The sequence below is a fragment of the Lonchura striata genome, chromosome 3 (genome assembly GCF_046129695.1).
Source record: "Lonchura striata isolate bLonStr1 chromosome 3, bLonStr1.mat, whole genome shotgun sequence".
In the NCBI taxonomy this organism is placed as follows: domain Eukaryota; kingdom Metazoa; phylum Chordata; class Aves; order Passeriformes; family Estrildidae; genus Lonchura; species Lonchura striata.
This window is the reverse complement of record NC_134605.1, coordinates 73,371,520-73,393,761: the sequence shown is the minus strand read 5'-3', so window position 1 is coordinate 73,393,761 and position 22,242 is coordinate 73,371,520. Positions and strand designations below refer to the sequence as shown.

Genomic DNA, 22,242 nt, shown 5'->3' with positions numbered 1-22,242 from the left:
AGCAGGGGAAAAAAAAAATTAAAAACCCTACTGGACCATTTCCCTATAGGACAGATCTGATCCAGTTTCTTCTTCAGCACATTTGGACGTATTCTGATATATTTATTAGGTTATGAATTCGGACGCATTTCTTAATCTCCCATAAAAAATAAGGTGGCCATTTCTTATGCAGAGAGAAAAATCTCTTGTTCCAAACGCAAGCCACCACTTACACACCGCTTTCGTTGGCGAATTAACGATGCGGGTCGCTCTCCCGATCTCTTAAAAAAACAAACAAACAAACAAACAACCCAAAACCAAACAAATGAAATCTCGGCCTGGTATTAGTTACGTGCAGATTTCCACACGCCAAGCCTCCCTCATTTTCGTACCGGTGAGAAGCAGGATCCCACCTCGCAAGGACCCTCACGGCAGAAGGGAGCGCCCCGCCGCGCATCGCATCTCCCTGAGATGCGGCTCACTCGCCCAGCCCCGGGGGTGCCTGAGGGAGCGCGGGCGCTTGGAGACCAAGATTGTTTTTTTAGAACCCAGTAACTTCAGATACACGCACTTGGGTACCCTGGTGAATTGGAGTGTGATGTGAATTTTCATCCATGCCCTCATCAAGGCTTTATTGACATAAATATACACGGCAAATGCTCTTTGAGACCATTCAGAAGTAATTAATGTGTTTTAACTGATCTAGATCTTAACCTTCAAGATTCAAGCCATGCTCTAGGTACTTTATTCCTGCTCTTTTGCTAATGTTATTAGGATGTTCAGGGCAGCAGGACAAGGAGAAAGCCGATTCTCTAACACAGGAAATAGTTAACAGACCCTTGGATTCCAGTTCTCAGATACAAACGTTTCTGAATGCATTTCTTTAAAATAATTACGGAAAAATTGCAAAATTTGAGTAATCGACCACTAGTTTGATTATTAGTTATTTTAGGCAACTCCTTCAAACAATTTTTGGCGGTATATCCGTGTTAAGAGATACTTTGCAGGGAGGAGAGACACTTCTCTTGACTATGCACTCCTTTCAATTTTATTGTTTTTGGCATAAATGTAACGAGATGATTTATATTCATTTTTCCAAGGGAGGCAGAGGTCAGTACCTTTTAGCCCTTATCTTATTGAACACACTCTTGCTAATGATTGGAAGTCAAGCTATCTTACCGTGACACGGAGCAGCGAATGAAAACATAAACTAAATATAAAGAAATCTACTAATCTACTAAATATAAAAAAATCTACTTCATGGCTAGTAACAGTTATCCCTAGGGACATTTTTTCTTATCTCCTGCATTTCCAAAGGAGCCTGGTACACTGAACCCCCGAACCGAGCTGAAATGCCCTTGTCAGGGGTGAGAGGTTCGGTAACGACACCGGACTGGAACTCTGATGAAATAACAAACTTCACAAAGTGCCTCCTGCCCTCCCTGTGCCTTCACGGACATCCTGCCTAGCTTTGATAGTGCTTTCCGCTGCACCGCTGTGCGTTCTCTCGGTCCGGGTGGTCCCGGCCGCGCCTCACCTGCTCCGGACTGTCCCGGCCCCACGGCCGGAGGCGGAGCCGACACCGCGCCCAGCTCCCTCACAGCGCCCTCGGGGCCTGCTGCACCCTCCCGGCGCCGCCTGGAGCCCGCCCCCAGCAGGGCTCGCCTCCCGTGGGATCCCTCTCCCCTTCAGGTCGCCACAGCGCTATTCCTCTCCCTGCTCCTGGAGGAGCAGGGGCCCGAGGGCCGGCGGCGGCAGCAGCTGGGGACGCGCCCAGCCGGGCCCGGCTCCGCCGCCGGGAGGGCAGGGTCGGGGTGCCGGGGCGCTCCCGCCGAGCCCCTGCAGCTTTCCGCGGGAGGCTTTGTTCGGCCGCGGGCTCTCCGGGAGCTCGGCAGCGGCCTCCCCGCGCCCCTCCGCCCTTCCCTTCCCTTCCCTTCCCTTCCCTTCCCTTCCCTTCCCTTCCCTTCCCTTCCCTTCCCTTCCCTTCCCTTCCCTTTCCCTCCCCTCCGCCCCCGCCCCCCGCGGCCGCGGGACCCGCAGCGCCCCACGCGCCGCGCCGGCCCCGGCACGAGCGCGCTCCCCACGGCGCTTCCCGCCCGCGGCCCCTCGCGGCGGGCACGCGTCCTCCCAGCTTATCCCAGCGCATCCCACAGCGCGTCCCAGCGCCGTACCCTCACCTGCCACGGGGCCCTGCCAGGCCAGGAGAGGGGCCCGCACGTTGCCGACCACAGGTGCTTGTCCCCCCCACCCCTCACGTTTGTGGTTTCACCTGCCTGGGGTCGAATCAGCCCTCCTCATGCCTAAAGGAGAGGGGTCTGAGCTTTGCACGGGGCGATGGGGAGGAAACATCCTTTTTTGCGTTGTTTTATCTGTTTTGGTGTGCCGCGTGGGATTTCAATGAGGAGTGTCCTTGTGGGGGCTTTGCCCAGGTACAGACCGACTGCAGGCAAGCCAGGGGAGCTGCCTCATGGCAGGGGAACTCTCCTTGGGAGGGTGGGCTGCCCCAGGCCTCTGGTGCAGCGTGAGACCTGCACTTGTTCACTTGTTCGTGTATGCTGATGGAGCTGGAGCTGTGTCAGGCTTCCTCTGTACCCTGGCTATCACTGAAACCTCCTTTCCAAAGGCCTGGCTTTGATTAGCAAAGAAGTTATTTCATTAGTCGTGGAGGGGGGGCGGGGGGAGGGGGAGTGGAGGGGGGGGGGAAATCTGTCAGCAGAAGCCTGTTTAAATTTCAGCACGCCAAAGAATAATGCTTAAAATAGTGGGATCCATTCCACAGTCTGTCTTACTATCAACCTGATAATTAACAGGTCACAAATAGACTTGTATCACTGCTTTGTTTCAGTGGAGGAGAGCAGCTTAACCCGCCTTGAGGACACACTTCGCTTTGAAATAGCACATGCCTGTTTCAGACGAAATCAATAGCAAGAGGAACCACCCCCTTCTGTTGCTCTGAAAGTCTTGTCTTCAGCCTCCTATTGCCTCAGAGAATAGGCTTGATCAGACCAAAAAAGGAGGGATGCAGAGTGTGAGGCTGCTTGACAGCTCTGGAGCTGGTGCCTATTCCACTTGGTATATATCCTAATCATTATGGTGCTTATAGCTTTGTTGAAAGGCAAGGTGGGGAACATTCCCTGCATGGGTTTTAACAGGATCTTTTCTTGTTTTAGTCTTATACCCATTTGTGGTTGCAAGTCTAATTGTTTTTATGAGTATTGCATGCTAATCTGGGAACAACCTCTCTTTTCTGAATGTTTTGGTCATTCTGCAAGCCTGTCACTACTCTCCTCTGTATTCCCCACGTGGTGAATAGATGCCTTCAGAAATAATGTGGAGATTATGTTTTTGAGTAGAACACCGTGAGATCAATTGCTTGTATTGGGTGGGGGCATTGGGAAATAGCACCAGACTTGTAAGCATCAGTCCAGCTTGCAGACTGTTTCAGACTACGCTAAATCTGTTGCTGAGGGATAAGGGTGTTACTGAAGCTTGCCATATGCCTGTGATTAATATTTTTTTTATTTAGATTTTGTCTCACTGTTGAAATGTTTTATCTAAACCCTGATTTCTATTATTCACTGATAGTGGGACTCATGAGTGGGACTCAGATGGCTGGATGTACCCAGCTGAAGCTAGAGCCTATTCAAAGGACAGTTTCCCCACAGCACCTCTTCTGAGAAGTGTCCTCTACTTGCAGCTTGAGGAAGCTTCAGGACTTGATTGCTCTGCATAATTACTATAAGACTTAGCTGGTAGAAAAAAAAAGAATCAGCATTTCTTTGGTCTGGCAATAGCTTAGTGATACCAGTGACACATTTTTGCAATGTCCCAAAGCCTTAGGATATACTGGAGCCAGGTTTTAATTTTGGCTTCAGCACAAAGTGGTCCTGGTGCATGGCACAACTCAAATTGTCAGAGTGGAGAGTGAGAAGAAGACTCTGGGTGTGAAGCCGCTGAGTGCACCAATGAGCCTTAACAGGCCTGACCAACCTCACCTGGCAACTCCCTCATGCTTGCCTGAGCCAGGCCAGAGCGGTTTTCGTGCCCAGTGTCCCTGCAGCCGTGCCTGTACCTCACTAGGCACTGTGCTGCTCTAAACCCTGACTCACAGACTGACTTCCCACCTTGACCTTGTGCCTGCCTTGCTACTGGAGACTTGCCTCATGACTTTGGCTCTGGCTTCAGCCTGGCTGCCACCCCTGTGCCAGCCCTGTTCTCCTCATTCAGGTAATGTAGGGGGGGCCCTGGCTGGTGAGGAATGTCCTGGCTTTCACACTTGGGTTGTGGTTCCCTATCCCAGCCCCACAGCCCAGCCCTTGTTTACTGACATTGGGCTGCTTCTATTCATTAGAGGGCTGCAATGGCCCTTCTGCTTTCCCACTAGGGCAAAGGATTTTCTGTCTCCAGTGGGCTTGTCTATATTCTTTTGCTTTTCGAAGGGTAGTGCCCATCTCAGAAATGGTTGCACACTGCGGGCCTTCCTGAGAGATGCCACAGTCCTCTCCATGAGCTTGTGTGCAGTTATGGGACCTTAGAAAACACAGGGTTGGAGAAGAAAGACTGTACAGAGCTTCCTTTGTTTCCCTAGAAGGAGCACATTTTTTGAGGTGGAGAGATGTGAATAAGGGCCCAAAGTTCCATGAGGTGTTTGACTTGCCTAAGGTTGGGTATAGTTAAACTGCTAAAGGGTGGGAGTGGAACAGATTAGAAGGTAAATGCTCCCTGCACCCATAGTTTGCCTGCCATTTTCCATATAGGAAGATTATGCAGGAAACTCTGACCGCCTTGGAGGGCTGGGGGACTCCACAGGGGTGCAAGAATGATTCTGCCCAGATCAGTTTACAAGGCTGGGACCATACAATATAAACTCTTGGAGGCAAGGGCTGTGTGTATCTCCATACAGTGACGATCACAATGGGATCTCATTTCTGTTTAGGGCTTCCAGATGCAATGCTAGTCAATGTCTATAGTAAACAATAATATTAATAATAAGTATTAACATGCCAAGCTACAAATCACTGGCATAGTTTTCCAATATTGCTGGTTGCTTTCCAGTATTGTCCTCCAGGCTCACTGCAGTATATTGTATACAAAAGAATTGAAACCCAATAATTGGCGTGTCAAGAGTTTGAAGGCATGATTGCATTTTCTCTTTTGAAATCTGTCTATTGAAACAGACATCACAACAAGTGAGTTCATTGGCCTAATAAACCCTGTGTCCAGCAAGAACACACTGTTCTGTATCCCAGGACATCAGTAATTAAGCTGGTAACGAGGCTGCTGTTGCATAGAATAACCACTATGAAAATGTTAAAAGTATAATGGGAAAATAATGTAGCAAAAATGTAAACAGTAGACTTCAGATATGACACTTATTTTCACTTATGGGAAGACAGCTGAAAGGAAAGCTTTAGCAAAAATTTGTTTTCTCTGCTTTACTGAATCTATAAAAAGTCTACAATGACTTAGTTCTTCTGACCACAGTAACATAGCTTTACGTTTGAAACAGAAATACAGATTTAAATTTAGATTTTAATTTCATGTCTTATTGCAGACACAGTAGAAACTTCACACTTAAGTAACATTTCTGCTATAAGCCAGCTCCTTTTGTGCTACTGAAAGAAATAATAATGAGAAAGTATTCCAGCAGGAGGAGCTGGTTTAGAAGCAAATGGATTCCATGGCAACTCCTGACTCTACATGACACCTAATAACTAGCATTTATGTTGGAAATTGTCTGTGTTATCTTGTACCCCAGATCTGATCTTTTTATAGGGTTTTCCCCTTATTTTAAAGCAAAATACCAGTAGGGTGGTGGTTTTTTTTAATATAGATCCAAAAATAAGCACAAAATATTATGAGTTTGTCTTCCTTGAATGTGTCAGTTTGTTTTGAAATGGATTTAATTTTTTAAAATTTTTTTAAAATTTAAAAAATTATTTCAGAAATAAAATATTTGCTGGGAAAAGTATTGATCTGTCAAGGGAAGAGCTTTATAGGAACAGAATACTGGAAGTATGTATGTTTTAACATAATGAGATATTCATATTCAATTGTTGAAGCATAACACAAGAAGATCCAACTGAATCAGACCAGTATCTTGGTTCCCACAATGCTGAATGCACCAGGGGAATATCATCATGGGGCAGCTGGAGAATAACCCAGTCCTATGGCCATCCTGTCAGCCAGTCTGACTGATTTATGATCTGAAGAATTTTGGATTTATTTCCTTCTCTACCATGATCCAATCTAGTGCATGTGTGGGGCCTGACAACTGCTGCTGTTTGAGTGTGGAATATTTATACCTGCTATTTTATACCTAAATTGAAAGAAATCTATTCTTAAACTGTCACATGATAAGCAACCTTTGCCTGTGACTGTTTCAGTACTACTTCATGACTGAGAGAACATTAGCTGAAATTAACCCTGGAGATGAAGAATTCTGTGGATGCTTTTTGGCCTAGCTGTCTTCTGAGCCAGCTGTTGCTTGAGGGTCTCAAATTGTAGAAGAGCATAGTCTAGGCTTAGAAAAAAGTATGTGGTCAAATAAAAGCTGATTCAAGTTTGTGTTGTTTATCCTTTTTTTTGGTATGAGTGAAAGAACAAAGAAAGTGTGGCTGAAGAAAGCCCTCCTATTTTTGTGATTGGCCAGGGACAAGTGCAACCACAGAGGGTGTTCTAAGGTGCAGAAATAAATGGTGGCCAAAAATGAGAAAGATGAGTGTCTGGAGTAATAACACTTGCCAAGTGTTATTGGTAGCATTTATACTTAAATATTGTTACCTTTTGAAGATGTCTAAGACCATTTAATTTTTGCCCAAGGAAAGGAGTGTTTTTACATCTTCCTGTCCATAGAGATAAAATAGATCTAAAACAAAGAGTAATCATTCAAAACAGGGATTACTGGTCAGCAAATACACCAAATGGGTAGAAAATGTGTCTTGGTTTAGCTAATCTTTTAGTGTAACTTACAATTAGATGCTGGCATTGATTTCCTTGAACAGAGACCCTGATTTGGCACAAAGGTATTTGTGACTAGAACTTGGGATCAAAACCAAACTACTCTCAGAAGGGTTATGACTGATCATAAAGTAAATGCGAGTAAGAAAAAAAGAAAAAAGGTAAGGCTACATTACATTCATACTTTGGGAACTAATTTAATGATAAAGGCATAGAAATGAAAAATACAGAAAGCCCAGAGAAAGGTGCTCTGAGTGGTGACTGCAGTAAGAAAATTATTTTTGAAATTGTTTAGCTGTATGTCTTTACCTACAGAAGAGAAGTAAGTACACAACAGACAAAAGAAAGGATATAAAATAAAAGCAGTACTAGACAGATTGGGAAATTGAAATGGAGGTGAGATGAAGGCTAAAACGGAAGAGAGGACATAGTTATGGGAAAGGAAAAGCAATTAGAAAATAGAAATTTCAAACAGGGAATTACTTGATTTATCCTTCTTTCTGTACCTTCTTACATTGCTGTTTCTCATAGTCTTAAGATTTGTGGTTTGGAGAGGGCAGAACAATTTTGCTTTGGTGATCTGAGCTGGACCAGTATTCTTACATAAAAATAAAAGTGGCATATAAAAGAATCAAATAATGATTGTGGACAAAGTAATGTTGCTTTTCTTATTTATATTGACTGTTCAATTGCAGGAAAATAAATGGGTGTAAGTAAGCAGTAGAAGTTAATTTTAAAAGAGTTACACATAAACCTGATGCATAGGCAGGGATCTGATACCAGGCATTAATATTATTAATTAATATTATTAGGTATTAATATTTTTTGCTCTTTCAAATTATCAAAGCAATATTTCTCTTCTGAAAGTTAGTTTTAATGGGTTCTTGACCTCCTTCAGTAGCAGTGCCATCAGTAACTGCTAACTTCAATGGCTTGTTATTTTCATATTAGTAAATAACACGTTCATGTTCCTAAAATACTTATGTATATTATACTGACACATACAAAATTCTACCATGAATCTATTCTTACTTTCCTGAGAAATGTTGACGTAACAGACTCTGTTTTATTAATGTCATATGCTATACTTCCAAACACAAGGAAATGGATAATTTTTAAATGTAGATCAGTTAACATCAAGCTGATGTGATATAACTTGAGAGCTCAAAGTGCAGTTGTGTAAAATGGAAAGAAGAGCATATGCAGTTTATAAAATTAAGACCATACACTTTCAGGGATATAGCTAAGAAAGGCTTTTGAAATAGCAAGAGTCTCACCCCAAATGCACCTAGAATAGAATTCAAGATGTGAAGTGCTTAAATTCCCCTGACTGGTGAATATGTAAAACTTGGTATCTCAAAATAGGCCGGATAACAACACACGAAGAGGGAAGCATAGCGCAGGGATGGAACACAGAAATGTAACTTACCTTTTGTATGTTGCCTAAGACTAACAGACATATGTTTGTCTGTTTAGAATGTTTCTTGGAAGCTTCCCCTGGAAGTAGAGGCTTGCTGTCTTTCAGAATGAGGCATAGGGCTTGTGCTTTCTTATTTAAAAGTTGGCTGCATTCCACCATCCCATCTGTTCCTATACAAAATTCCTTCTATCGGTTCTTTCTTCTCTTTTCTGAACACATTTCCCCCTAGTGTGCCCCAATCACCAGGTAAATACTACGGGATGCTCTTGTGGAAGCTGTGCCATCATGCAGAATTATTTGGTGTAATGAGAGCAGATGAGATAATAGAATAAAACCAAACAGGACTATTACCTCACAGCAGCCCTATCTGCAGGACTCAAAGCTCTGTCCCTCCTTGGAAAGGCGATTCTTGTCCTGTTTTTCTCATCAGGGATATTTTTTTCACCTTCTAATTTCATCTTTTTATGGTTGTATGTTCTTAGTCTGTTCCTGTAAAGTCAATGGTTCCTAAGAATTAAATAACTTTAGGACATTATCTACCTATCCAATTCAAGAAAATACAATTTATCCCTGAATTAGAAATGTTATAAAATTTGCAGCTGTTGATCTTTGAGTCCTACATTTGAATGAAGGATTAGATAATACTGATGCTACTGTCTATTCACCAAATCCTTTGAAAGTAATAGCAGAAACTAAATTTAATCTACTAATAATATATTTTGGGAATATATTTCACCTTACAGTCTCTGAAGCAAAAGGGCAATGCACCAAGAGAAAAGAAACTTCAGTGTGCTTCTTGGTCACTTAATGTTGGGATTTCTTTCCAATTCCTGTTCATTTCCTGAGTATAATTAAATTAATCCAGCTGTTTCCCCAAGACTTTCAGACAACTAGGTAGGCACTGGACCCATTCTAAAAGAACACCCTTATTTATTAAAAGTATTGGTCTTTTAAGGTCAGAATTCCCTGAAGATCTTGGTCCTGAGAAAAACTGGGACATGGTTCAGTTATTTGAAGAGCCTTGAAATTTGGAAATGTCAGCTCCCATTCCCAAAAGAGTGCATCAGTGCATCCCTCTGGGCATACTGTCTTGCCAGTGAAGCATGACCTGGAAGGCTGACATATTCTTCTCCTCCTGTAGGACCTGTAGGCTCGGGAGGGGTTGTGAACTTCCTCTGTAAATTTTGTAGTGGCTGTGCAATGCCCAGGACCTGGCACCTGATCACCTCCTATAAAGCACACAGAAAGAGAACTGAATGTGTAGTGCCAGCCTCTCAGAGTGTTCCTGAGGTTCAGAGGCTTTACAAAGCTCTGAGTTCTTCTGTGTTGCTGGGGAGCATTTCAAAAGATGGCACTGCAATTACACATAAATAGAGTCCTAATGCTGTATGAATGTGTCTTGCAACTTCTAAACCTTTTGCTAAGATGTCTTTGTGAAGCCTTCTGATACATATTCTATTGTATGTAAACAATGGAAGCCATCCTGTCTTGAGGAGAGAATCTATTTTCCCAATATCTGCAAGGAGGAGGCCTCAAGGTATTGTCAGTGTTTGCACATAGGAGTCAAACATGTATGAGAAGTACAAAGGCAGGACTTTCACTTGACCAGACCTGTATCACATGTGTGGATAGGGTCTACAACTATTTCACTTTCGTCAGCTGTGAGCATTTCACTAAAAAGAGGAAGATCCCTCTTTTCCCAGAGTAGCTCGTTCCCTCTTTGAATAAAATCACATAGAATTAAAATCTAAAATTTAATTATCATTTGCCTCAATCATACAGCAAACTCTGATGCATATTTTGCACCTTATTTGCTCAATAAATTCTTGAAGTAACATTGTGTCAAATTTTGAGTTTAGCACAGTAGGGCCTTATGAGGTTATTTATAGATTGCATCTTTCAAGAACCTAATCATGGACCAGTACTTCCTCTCTGCTGTGTCCTATAACCAGAGAATGAAACTTCCATGGAAGTCGTATCCCAGAATGCTTAGTGCACGGGCAACAATGGCAGACTCTGAGGAGGGAAGTGGAGGGTGGGATGGGACACAGCAGAAACATGCCAAGGAAACAGCAACATCCCATAACTGGGGTAAACTGTTAAATAGTCACTCAGTTTAACTTTGTAGAATTGTACTTTAAATAAAAAAAAAGGGGATTAATCTTGTTTTGTCATGGGTGAATGAAAATGTCTTTTTATGGAGGTGACAGAATCATCTTGATGTTTTTTCCAGCTTTCCCTTTAGACATTGTTAGCATTTGAGAAAATAAAATAAGGCTTAATTGCAGAATCTTCACAGCTACAAAGGTGACAGTTTATCAGAACCTGATCTTACTGTGTTACCACAATCAGTAATTAGTTCCTAATTAGTTGGATTTGCTGAAAAATACATGATGGGGACTCACCATGTGTTATTGGCATCTGAAACAATTTCATCCTGTTAGTTAGAAGAAAGCACTGCTGTCAAGAATGTAAGCCTAATTTTCCCACATTAGCACTGCCCGATATAAACTGAGTTATTTCCAAGGTGCAAATTTGCTATTGTGTGAAGAATGTGGTTCATCACATTTCACATAGAGATTTAGAGTGCAGTAGAAAAGAATTGTGATATGTCTAGACTCCCTTTTCTACTGGTAGTTAATAGCATCTAGTTAATAGCTCTGTAACTATCTGTACAGGTACAATTTAAAAAAATGTCCAATTCATCTGTGCTATCATTATTATTAGTGGGAATCATGTTATTTGGAATGATAATATTCATCCCAGAACACTTTTCATTCTTTATTTCATGGGTTTTCTAGCAGATGAATAATAGCAAAAGTCTTTTACTTTCCTTTCTCCTCTGTATTCAAATGCACATTTTTATTGAGAGTCTTGGTAGAACAAGACTAAGCTGGAGGAGAAGAGCAGCAGTGAAGCCTAATACATGGCCTTAGTGAAGCTTTAACCCTCCTTATATTTGAAGAGACATATTAATAGAGAAGGTTGTGGTTTTCTAGAAATAGAGATGCAGAATAAAGACTTGGAGAGCTTTGGATTCAAATTCCATTGATGCAGTATGGAGCTCATTAGGAGATCTAAGGACAAAACATATTGTAAACATATTTAATTGCAGGATGGTGTAATCACTGTAGAGGATCCCTTTAGTATAGAGCTAGGAATTATTTATGAAGAGACTCATTTAATCCAACTTATTAAAGTTCCTTTAATATAGAATTTCCTTTCACAAACTGCACATGAAAGCAGCTAACCTCTTACTGTGACCAATGTATGACATCAGTAACAAACTTAGTTTGTTAATTCTAGAGCTTTTCTGCAAATCACGTCAGAAAAATGTGTCAAAAATTCAGTGAGTGTCAGTCTTGGCACCACTTGCTGAGGTGCAATGCAGTCTGAGAAGACATGACATTTAACAAGATATGTTTTTGGAAACGTTTGTGAGTCAGACATAGCTGATAGAAAAGACATAGCATATTAGTAGAAATGGGAGTAACAGCTCTCAGCAGAAGCCCTACTCACCATTCTGTAGCTCACCTGTCTGGGCATCTATGGCATCCAAACCTTTTGTCAGAAAATATTTATTGTCATGAAGAAGAAGAATTCTCCTTCTCATAAAATTGCTTGGAAGAGATAATTTAGAACACTTGTAAAATAGCATGGGCTTGATTAGTTAATTAAGATGGAATATCTAGCATCCACCTCATGCTACTGGGCCCCTGTGATGTGGGGAATGACAGAAATGACACATGACCTATGAAAGATTTTCCTGTCTTCTTAAGTGGCAACAAAAATACCTTTGTTTATTTTAAATTTCATTACATAGAGTTAAGCAACTGAATTGCAAACCTGACTAAACAAGTGACAGGGAGTCAGTGTGGTTACCTGAATGTAGATATCAAATGCTATTTCAGATAACTTGGGTTACTTGAGGCATCCACAGAAGGTGACAGATAGGACAAAACTACATTTCACATTTCACAGCAGAGGTATGTTCTTCTGGAGCTAAATGTAGGGGCCAGATGAGATATTTCATATTAAATGGCACTAGATCTTTGCATGTAAGCAACTAAACCAGGGCCAAAATGTGCAATTTAACTGGAGACCTTTAGGTTGTGGAAAAAATATATAGTTTGCTTGTATTGCCTTACTTTTCTCTGTTTCAGTACTTACTACATAGGCTACAGCAGTATCCATAGCACATCATAGAAAGGTGATCCTAAATAATTACTTCTGTGACAAGCACATCATAGAAAGGCGATCCTAAATAATTACTTCTGTGACAATTTACTGCCACTAATACAGATAATGTCTCCGAACAGGTGAGGTTGTAGGGTTTACAGGTAGCGGAAGGAGCTAAAGAGAAGTTTGCCTTACATGGGAGGGTTGGAAGCAAGACAACAGAGTGATGATTCAAAAATCATTGTAAATAAACTTCTTCATAGACAACTGATGCCTCCTGGAGTAGTAATCAAACTGTCTCAAAAATACCATAGCCTATTTTTCTTGACTGAGAGAGAAACATAGGAATTTTGACTCAGGCTGTGATGAGTAAGGGCAGATGAAACATGGGATACTTTCTTCTCTTAAGGCATGATTCCCAGAACTAGAAAATTTGAATTATATAACTTACATTACTTTTTAAATGCATCCTATTCTGTGAGTATTCAAGTCTTATACTAGGCTCCAGGATGAAGGCTGGTAAGAGACTTCTAGAAGTTATCTTCAGGATGACCATCTGGAGGTCATCTCTAGAAGCAATGACGAGTAATTTTGGGTCATCAGCATAAACCCCTGAATTCATCTGGGTAAGATTTGGGACTTCAAAGATTCAATTTACAGCAGAAAAAGACCTGCAGTAGTGAGGATGGCTTCATGTTGCTTCTGATATATTCAGAACAGAAATCTTAAGTAAGGTTCTAAAGAACAAACTGTGTTAAAAGAGCTCCTTCAGAAGAGATGGGGCATGGTGGTACATACCCAAACTTCCTCTAGCTCCTGCTCGGCACTGCTGTGATGCTGTTACCAGAGACTAAGACTGGAATGATGGGAAAGGAAGAAGTCACAGAGGCAGACTAAAATACACAAGATGTGCCTAGTTTTTGTTGCTTTCCAGTTTTGGAAGAAGTCTCATACCTGAACAGGCATGCACTGACTGCAGGTGCTCCTAGATGGGAAAGGGCAGAGTACAAATAAAAAACTACTTGCAGACATTGAGCAACTCAACATTAAAAATTTCTGTATGTGCTGTTTCTTTCATTTATCCATGAAGATAATTATTACATCATGGAAGTTTTAAATTTATTTATTTATTAACTATTATTATTATTTTTTATTCTGTTTGGTGTTCATACTTTTGTTAGACAGCTATTCTCACTTTTCACTATAACATATCACTGGATTGGACACATTCATTGTTCCTTCTAAGCAGCTGTTACAAATGTATCAGAATTCTTTCACTTGGATTTTTCAGCTAAAAACTGATTCTAATCAATTTGCTGAAATTAATTCTGTATTACTTTAGACTTTGTCATCATGAATCTAATACTTTTGTAAAAAAACCCCAAAAATTATTCAAATGTTATTTAGAAATGTCACCAAACTATTTCTAAAAAAAAATAATACACTAGGAAATACAGTATTTCCAAACCAAAGTGCAGATGGTACAAATGACATTACAGAAACTCTTTAATTGATTAATACTGAATACTGAAGCTATTGTTTGCTACTCTGCAGTTAGACTTTCTCTGATGTGCATTTACAAAGCAACAAGAGCTAGCATCACTATGTTGGTATGTTTGACTGTGGCATAGTTCTTTTTCCTAATTAATTAAAATTGTTGAGGGACAATGTATTGTTTCAGCAAAGTTTTCCAAAGAAAGGACTTAATTTCTGTGAAAATTTAAACTTCAAAATTAGATGAAACAATTCTCTTTAAAATGGACTAACACAATGTGTGAGTAACCAAAGTATTGCCTAACAATTTGAAAAAGATCTGTTTCATCTGTGACACAACACCATATTACATTGATACAATCTAAATGGCAAAGGTGGCTTTTGTATCATCTATTAATCTCTAAATTTAGTGACAACATTTTCTATTATCGTCCCACATTTTTAGGATCATTTCTATAGAAAATACACTACCTATAATAATGAAATATAACATTTTCAATGTGATGAGGGCATGCATACACTCAAGTACAGAATTGTTCATTTTAAAATTGCTTCCTAGAGTTTAAAGGGGCCAGATATGAAATAAATTATTGGTTAACTATGGAGCCTTTGAAATCAGCCAGCCTTCTGCTTGATACAGCGTGGTGTTGCCAGTAGGTCAAAATGTGATCAACACTGGTAAGGCCACACTAGTGGAGCACCATGTCTGGTTTGAGGCAGAGACTTGGAATTGTTAGAGAGAGTCCAGCAAAAGGCCACAAAATTAATGATAGAGGGGCTGGACCATCTCTCAGATGAGGAAAGGATGAGAGAGCTGGGACTGTTCAGCCTGGAGAAGCCTCAGGGAAATCTTGTCAAAAGGTATCTGAATGGAAGATGTTGATAAGGACACAGCCAGGATCTTTTCAGTGGTGCCTGGTGGCAGGACCAGAGGCAACAGGCACACCTGTTGGTGACACAGAGGGGTCCCTCTTGAACTGCAAGAAATACTTTTTGTTTAACTGTGAGAGTGACCAAACCCTGGCACAGGTGGTCCAGGGAGGTGGTGGAGTCTCCATACTGGAAGATGTGGTCCTGGACTCTAGCCGGCCCTCCTGAGGAAAGGTATTAGACCAGATGACTCTAGAAGCCCCTCCCAAAATCAGCCATGCTGTGATTCTATGTAGGTGCAGCATCACCAATGTAATTTTTTCCTGGAAAGCTTCTAGTAACAACTCTGCTGTATTCTTTCATCTGGTGAAATACAATGGAAATGACAGCAAAACGATCCCTTGGAGAGGTAATGCTTATCAGCTCAATGCAAAGCTGAGCAAGTGCAAATATTAATATTCAGTTTAAGGTCTAGTCTATCTGAATGAAGATACATTGATGTTTCTTTAAGTATGTTGGCTCCAAGTACTTGCTCAGCATCTTGAATCCTCTTGAGGACTGGCCTCAGGATGCGTAGTCTCATCACAAGACAAGACGCTGCTGCCTTCTGCCTCCAGATTTATGCCTTGCAGGTACTATCACAGAGCTGGGTATCTCTTAGCATTTCTTTTGCCTAGCAGAACCATTCATCACTCATCATGCCTCCTGTTGCAACCCCCATTTTTGGAGCCTCATGCCCCCTTATATACAGAAGCTAGTCACCCACTTTAACACTGAGCCCTAGAACAGGACACCCAATTTTATATGCCTTAGTCCTATAAAATTCAGGAGCAAACACCAAGGAAATTGCAAGTATGTAATATATGTGTATATGTATGTACATACATGTAAAGAGTAAACTTTAATAATTATCTACATAAATTGCATCATTGCTATATTGGAAGTATTTTTTTTTGTGATTTAACTTGCCCTTGTAACTATATTTACTTCTCAAATAATTAATATAAATTTGTGAAATTTTTCTTTAGATTATAATTTTCAAAATGTACTATGCTTGAAGAGGATTTTCTTACTACATCTCCCACATTTTACACCTAAAAATACAGTGCAAAATATTCTGGGAATATTTTATTAAACATGAAATATAACACATCCATCAATATTTTCAGCAGCTCTTAGGTCAAATTTTGTATTTTCCCCTATAAATTAAAAAAGTTGACTATTTAAATGCTATTAATAGACAGGCTATGTAACACTTCAAAATGAAGATGATAGCCCTGAATTTGCAGAAATTACAGTACTGTTCAGTTTTTCATTTTGATGTTTTAAAATTCAACTAACAATCTGACTTCTGAGAGAAGAAAGATAAAACAAGAAAAGACAAATATTCATAAAGGAGTAAGGCCACTGTGGCTAACTCGGTGTCATCAGAATTAATACAGCAGTCACTTTCGGTTTCCCTGTTGTCTTGAGGTTTGAAGTTGGTTCCAGTAAGGCAGATGCATTTTTGGATGTCCCAGAATGATCAGATGTCTTAGTTGCAGGACCAGTTCTTTTGACTGAGCGGACTTTCCAGAGAGCCTTACTTCAGGGCCAGGTGGCTCCTGGCCTCAGTTCCCTCTGTGGTGCCTTGTGCTGGTATAATGTTCAGGTAAATGTCATACTGTTGGTCCATGCCAAGATAGCTGTCACTCATAACATACAGGGTGTAGATACACCTGAAAAGTAAAAGCAACATTGTGAGTTTGGGAATTGGGTCTTGACTGCTTGCAAAAGATAATAACTAAGAAAATTTGGGAGTTTGTCATACTTTCCAGGAGTTTCTGGAGTATAAAAAGCAATGGAAACAGTATTTCGATTTCTGACATATCCAGTTCTTTTCAGGGCGATGAGCTCTTTTTTATCAACTTCTCCCAATATCAAAAACCATCCTTCATCCTTAACTTTGGGGAATCGAGGAGCCATTGCTTTACTGTCCTGCTTTCCCTGTTGGGAAAAAGAAACAGCTTAGGAAAACTAGAAATCACTTTTCCAAAATTACATTCTTCCTTGAACAAAAAACACCTCAAAATGATATTGCTGTCAATTGTTAGGTAAGGCCATAATTTAGCCAGACTAAAATAGTGCTATTTCTTTCCAGAAGAAGGGTTAAAAAAATAAAATAAAAAATCACAGTCCACAGTGAAAAATCCAGAATATAAGATATTATTCCACTTATTTTGTAAACGACTAAAACTTGAATGGAAATACTATCCCCTTTCTGTAGCTTTATCTAATATATTCCAAATACAGAAGGGTTAATTGTAAACTAACATCTTTAAATAAAGCTAATAATTTTATTTAAGATTAATATAAAGACAAAACCAACACTTACTATTTATTTGAATTTGATATAGCAAAAGGAAAGATTATTTCAGTGATTCGTTAAGACAGTGACTTTACTGCTGGAAGCTGAATACAGACTGATGCACACTCAATCAACATTCATTTTGTGTTTTGTAGAGGGAAAGGTTTTACTGAAGATTTATGGAAGAAGAAACACCACCACAGCAATGAAGCTTCAGGAACAGTTTGATACAGCTTGTTTTTACAAAAGAGGGATCAAATTCTAGGAGAGATTTATAAACCAGTGATCACTGCATGAAATGCTTCTTCTCCTTTTACTTTCATGGCTTCTGCTTAGGAAGTCTCTGCCAGTAACTGGCACAGCTCATGTATGGATGAGCTTTGGCCCCTTATTATTCCTAAAATAAGAGTTTCCCCTTGCAGCTATGGTCAATCTGCTGTAGTCACGAAAAAAAGTCTTTTGAGAAACAAGAATACTTTTCAAATATAATTCTTAACTAATGTAAGATAACTTCAGGACTTTCTACAGTACACATGTATCTCCACTATTATCAAAATGAAATTGTCTTAAGAGTCTCAGAACTAACACCTAAAACTGTTCTCCATTTTTATCTTGAGATTTTTTTCATCTTAATAAAAATACTGGTAATTATAATTTTTAATTATTTCAAACATTATAGAAATATAGAAAAGGCCTGGATAAGTGACAGCTCCATTGTCAGCAGTGCCTGACATGAAGGTAGGTCCAGCTTTCTTCAGAGCGGACACACAGGTACAGCCAGGTACTGTTCTGGGGCAAAGCAGTTGGAAAATGGTGGAACTCCTGGGGTTTCTGGCTTGGCACACCCAAGATTTACTGAGGGCCCAGTGAGCTGACTAGCCCACGAGGCAATGGGATGTGCTTTAAAGGGGCAAAGGGCTGGGACTGAAATGTAGGTGGGTGAAATGTAGTAGGAAAGAATTGTATGTGGAAGTTGTTCTAGGAGCTGTTAAAAAAATCATCATATGTAAAATATAAGGAAAATATTCTCAGTAAAGGCCTGAGGATGTATTATGAATAGAAACATATTTATAGGTGTGAGTCTGGTAGTTTGGAAGCATCTGTGAGTGTAATTGGATAGCTTATAAATTAGTTTGATTTTTTTTTTTCATTGACTTGGTCTAGGATTTTACCTTAAGAGCCTACTTACTATGCTATTGCAACCTGAAAAAAACCATTTTCTTCACTATGAATACAGAAAAGGCTTTCAAGTGTTTATAACTTACATAATACTTAAACCGTAAAGAAACCTATTATACAGTATAAAGCATCATTGACAATGTAAATTGTGCAGGGAAGAAAATGATAAATAAGTCTACCTGGTACCCCATCTGTGTTCTGTGCAGGTTTATTTGGAGCACATACTCTTGATCAGCATGCAGTTTGATCCATCTCTTGTCATCTCGTGTGTCTGCTGTCCAAGAAGGAACAGGTACTTCGTTCTGTGGCTGAACTGCGTCATCCCAACTGCCCCTAATGCTCAGACTGACATTTAGAATTGGCAAACGGCACAAGAAATTCCAAGCCTGTAGAAAAAACAGATCCCTATGGATTACAAGATAATCTATATAATAATTGTCACTCAAACAATAAAAACTCAATGTGCAGGCTACATATTTATTATATATTAATAATATTTTATTGTGTATTAGAATACATGTAATTGTATAACTCTCAATCATAAACATCAAAAACTTTTCATTAACCTCTTATACTACTTTCTTCCTAGCAAATAATACAAATGTGAAACTCCTTAAGCACGTTACACATTCCTTGCTAAGATTACTGATGTCTGAACACAGAAAAAATTCCTTACTGCTCCCGATTAAAGTATTTTTTCCCTATAAGCCACTTAAAAACTAGTATAATTAAATTTTAAATTAAACTTCCTTAGCATAATCCATAAAGAACAAGTCACTGCAGTGCTAATTAGCAATAGGCAAACCTCAGAGAGTTCAGAGGATCAGTTCAGATAATTAACCAAAAGTTCAACTGCATATCCAAAGTTATCCCTATTTTTTTTTAAGGTTTTCTTGCATCAGTCCTCATGAACTCTCCTTCTTAGAGGTTTCCTGAGGAATTTTAAGTCTCTGCAGTCTTCCTTGAACTGCAACAGGTCCTCAACTTTCTCATCCTTGTGCAGAGAACTGTTGTTAGAAGATACAACTCGTGTAGCTCAACATGACACTCTTAACCTTGAAAAGGTATCCTGACTATGCAGCCCTATGTTTCTCTCATTTTGGTCTCTATCAGACACAGAAAAGCTCTGAGAAGCTGTGTCAAAAACGGAAGGGAGCAATGAAGGCTTTCATTTAGTAAAAAAGAAAATCAGCACGTTCATGCAATGAAATTTGTTAGGAAAAAGAAATGGAATTGGCTGTGGAATGGAGGCAGTGATTTGTGGCCTTTCTATGGCTGGAAAAGATAGATGAGGATGGCACTGGAATTAAAAACCAAAATACCAAGAATCACCCTCTGCCCTGCCATCTTTCCCTTCCATCCCCAGAAAAGAACAGGAATCAGCTATATGAAATGCTAGAGGGTGGGAAGGAGAAGGAAATAAGAATACTGGTTTTGAAAAAGAGCCATCAGATGCCAAAATGGGAACTTGCGGGAACAAAGAGGGTAGGCATAGTCACATGGGCAATAGCATGGAACAGAAATGTTTTATCTGGAAAAAGACTAAAGCATATTTTATTTTTCAACCATGTAGTGTTTCAACAAAATGTATTTGCATTTAGACTGTGTCTGATTGCCTCGATGTGTCTGATTACTTTTTCTGTGGTGAAAGGCCTAGAGGCCTAATGAAAGCTCAGTTTGCTTTTTGCAGACATCATTGCCACGAGTCATACTGACAATAATAGCACATGGAGTCATACTGACAATAATAGTGTATGTCAATACATGATTAGGCATACAGCAGCCAGCGTAAGCAGCCCTAAGGTCGTGCTGCCCTAGAAAAGGTGGTGCTGCCTCTCTCTCCAGTGTTTTCCCCAACAGCTCGCTGTGCCCGTCTCCATCCCTGGTATGTTGGCATTGCCACACTGGGATTGTGCAGCTAGATGGATCAGCCTGCTAATCATTTTGGTGACAGCATGAACTTAGACCAGCTTAAAGCTGATTGTGGCAACATATTCTCTAATCCTGCAACTCTGAATAAGCGTGAGCCTTCACTGCCACTGAAAGAAGAGGTCCAGTCTCCTCCCCTGCTGGCACAAGCATTCACATAGCCACTTGGCTATGGGCCATTTTGACTGGCCTTCCCTCGTCCCCAGATGCTCATTCCCACCTCCTTGCCTGAGGCAGACACAGCATTTGTGCAGCTGTGCGGTGAGCTGGGTCAGCGGAGGTGAAAGCTGCACGGCGAGGGCAGGACTGCCCATTTTGGCTGCAGCACAGGCTTATTTGGATTAAAATGGCTGCATTACCAGAGCCCGGCTGAACTAAATGAGAAAACTGGTTTCAGCTACAAACTAATCTCTCTCTCTCTCTCTCTCTCTCTCTCTCTCTCTCTCTCTCTCTATCCCCCCCCCACCTTCTGTGTATTGCATGAACAGCTGTGTACATTCAGTGCAGAAGGTGGGGAGGGCCAGCTGTGAGCGCTCAGGAACTGCAGTGTAAAAGCAGGGGACACAGATGAATTGCACCGATGTTTTTAACGGTGTCTTAGCTAGGAAATGACAGGAAAATTGTAACGGAAACTAAATAGATAGGACTTTAAGGAAATAATACATCTCTCTTTTTCCCAACTCTGAAATAACATGGGGAAAAGGAGACAGCCCTTTGAAGAAGGTAAAAAAATACCACTGACATTCTTAACTAAGTGGTTGTTGCCAGGATTTTGATACAGATAATACACAAGATTACTAAACCTGCCTCCGGTAGAAAACACTGAATGACAGCTTGGGTAGTAACATCTCAAGTGGAAAATGATTTTACATTCAATGTAAAGGTTTTTAGGAAGAAACTTAGGGTAGGAACTCTACAGACCCACTGTGTCTCTGTGTGTATAAGAAGGGTATTTCTTCTGAGATCAGGAGACACACCCTAATATAAACCAACCTGGTGATCACCTCTTTGGCTGTACTTTAGATATAATTTATATCAAAAGTATAGAAAAGCTTGAAAGCTTTTATGTGTCTTAGAGGATAAGACCTGTTACAAATATGTTAGAACAAAGTTTAATTTCAGCAGAGAACATAATTTATTAACTCCTTTAGTGGCATTACTTGTTAGCTTCACCATAGTCTGGTGAAGATTATGATTTGGGCTGGTTTATATCATACAATCCTAACATAATCTATTTGTAAAAAGTTGTCATGCCATCATGCAGTTTTCATAATACAAACAAACCAAGTAACTCTGAGTAACTTTCTAATTAGATACAAAAGTAGATTTAATATGTCATCCTATGATAGCTAGTGACAGTTATATTTGATTATCTTAAGGGTCTTTTCCAACCTAAAGGATTCTCTGATTCCTTGATTTATTAAGTCTTGTGTATTTGAAAATTACAGGGAAAGTTAGTACTGCTTGATCATTAATACAGTATGCACAGCAGACTGCCTTTTTATCATGCATGCAATGTGGGGAAAATGAAGAAATACTTTTCTCACTAAGGAAAAAAGTCAAGTAGTAGCTGGTGAAAATGAAAAAAAGATTATAGGAATACAGATACTTCCAGAGTAGAAGTAGATTACACTATAGTAGAGATAATATTCATTTATTTTCAATCTTCAAATTTATTTTTTCTCTTTCAAAAACATCAATATCAAACCAATATTTTAAAGGTGCTTAATGCCTAAGTGACTCAGGCACTGAAAGAGATTTGTTAAAGAAATATGTATTACAATGAATCACTGAAACATAGAGCTTTGACCAAAGAGTGGCGTTAGTCTAAACAGTTTGAATTTAGGTTGTCATCTTTTAAAGCTCCCCTAATTTTCAGTGAGGT

General features: G+C 40.1%; 1 protein-coding gene across 3 annotated transcripts in view; it reads right to left on the bottom strand.

The window, feature by feature from the left end:
• Positions 1–16,017: 16,017 nt before the first annotated feature.
• ASCC3 (activating signal cointegrator 1 complex subunit 3) overlaps positions 16,018–22,242 on the bottom strand; it is a 248,972-nt gene continuing 242,747 nt past the window's right edge. For all 3 annotated transcript variants that reach the window (XM_021533823.3, XM_021533826.3, XM_021533825.3), the window contains 3 exons: positions 18,608–18,814; positions 16,713–16,888; positions 16,018–16,620 (listed from right to left, as the gene is read on the bottom strand). In XM_021533823.3, the coding sequence (XP_021389498.2) occupies positions 16,485–16,620; positions 16,713–16,888; positions 18,608–18,814 (519 nt within the window). In that variant the 3' untranslated portion in view covers positions 16,018–16,484. The remainder of the gene's footprint in view (positions 16,621–16,712; positions 16,889–18,607; positions 18,815–22,242) is intronic.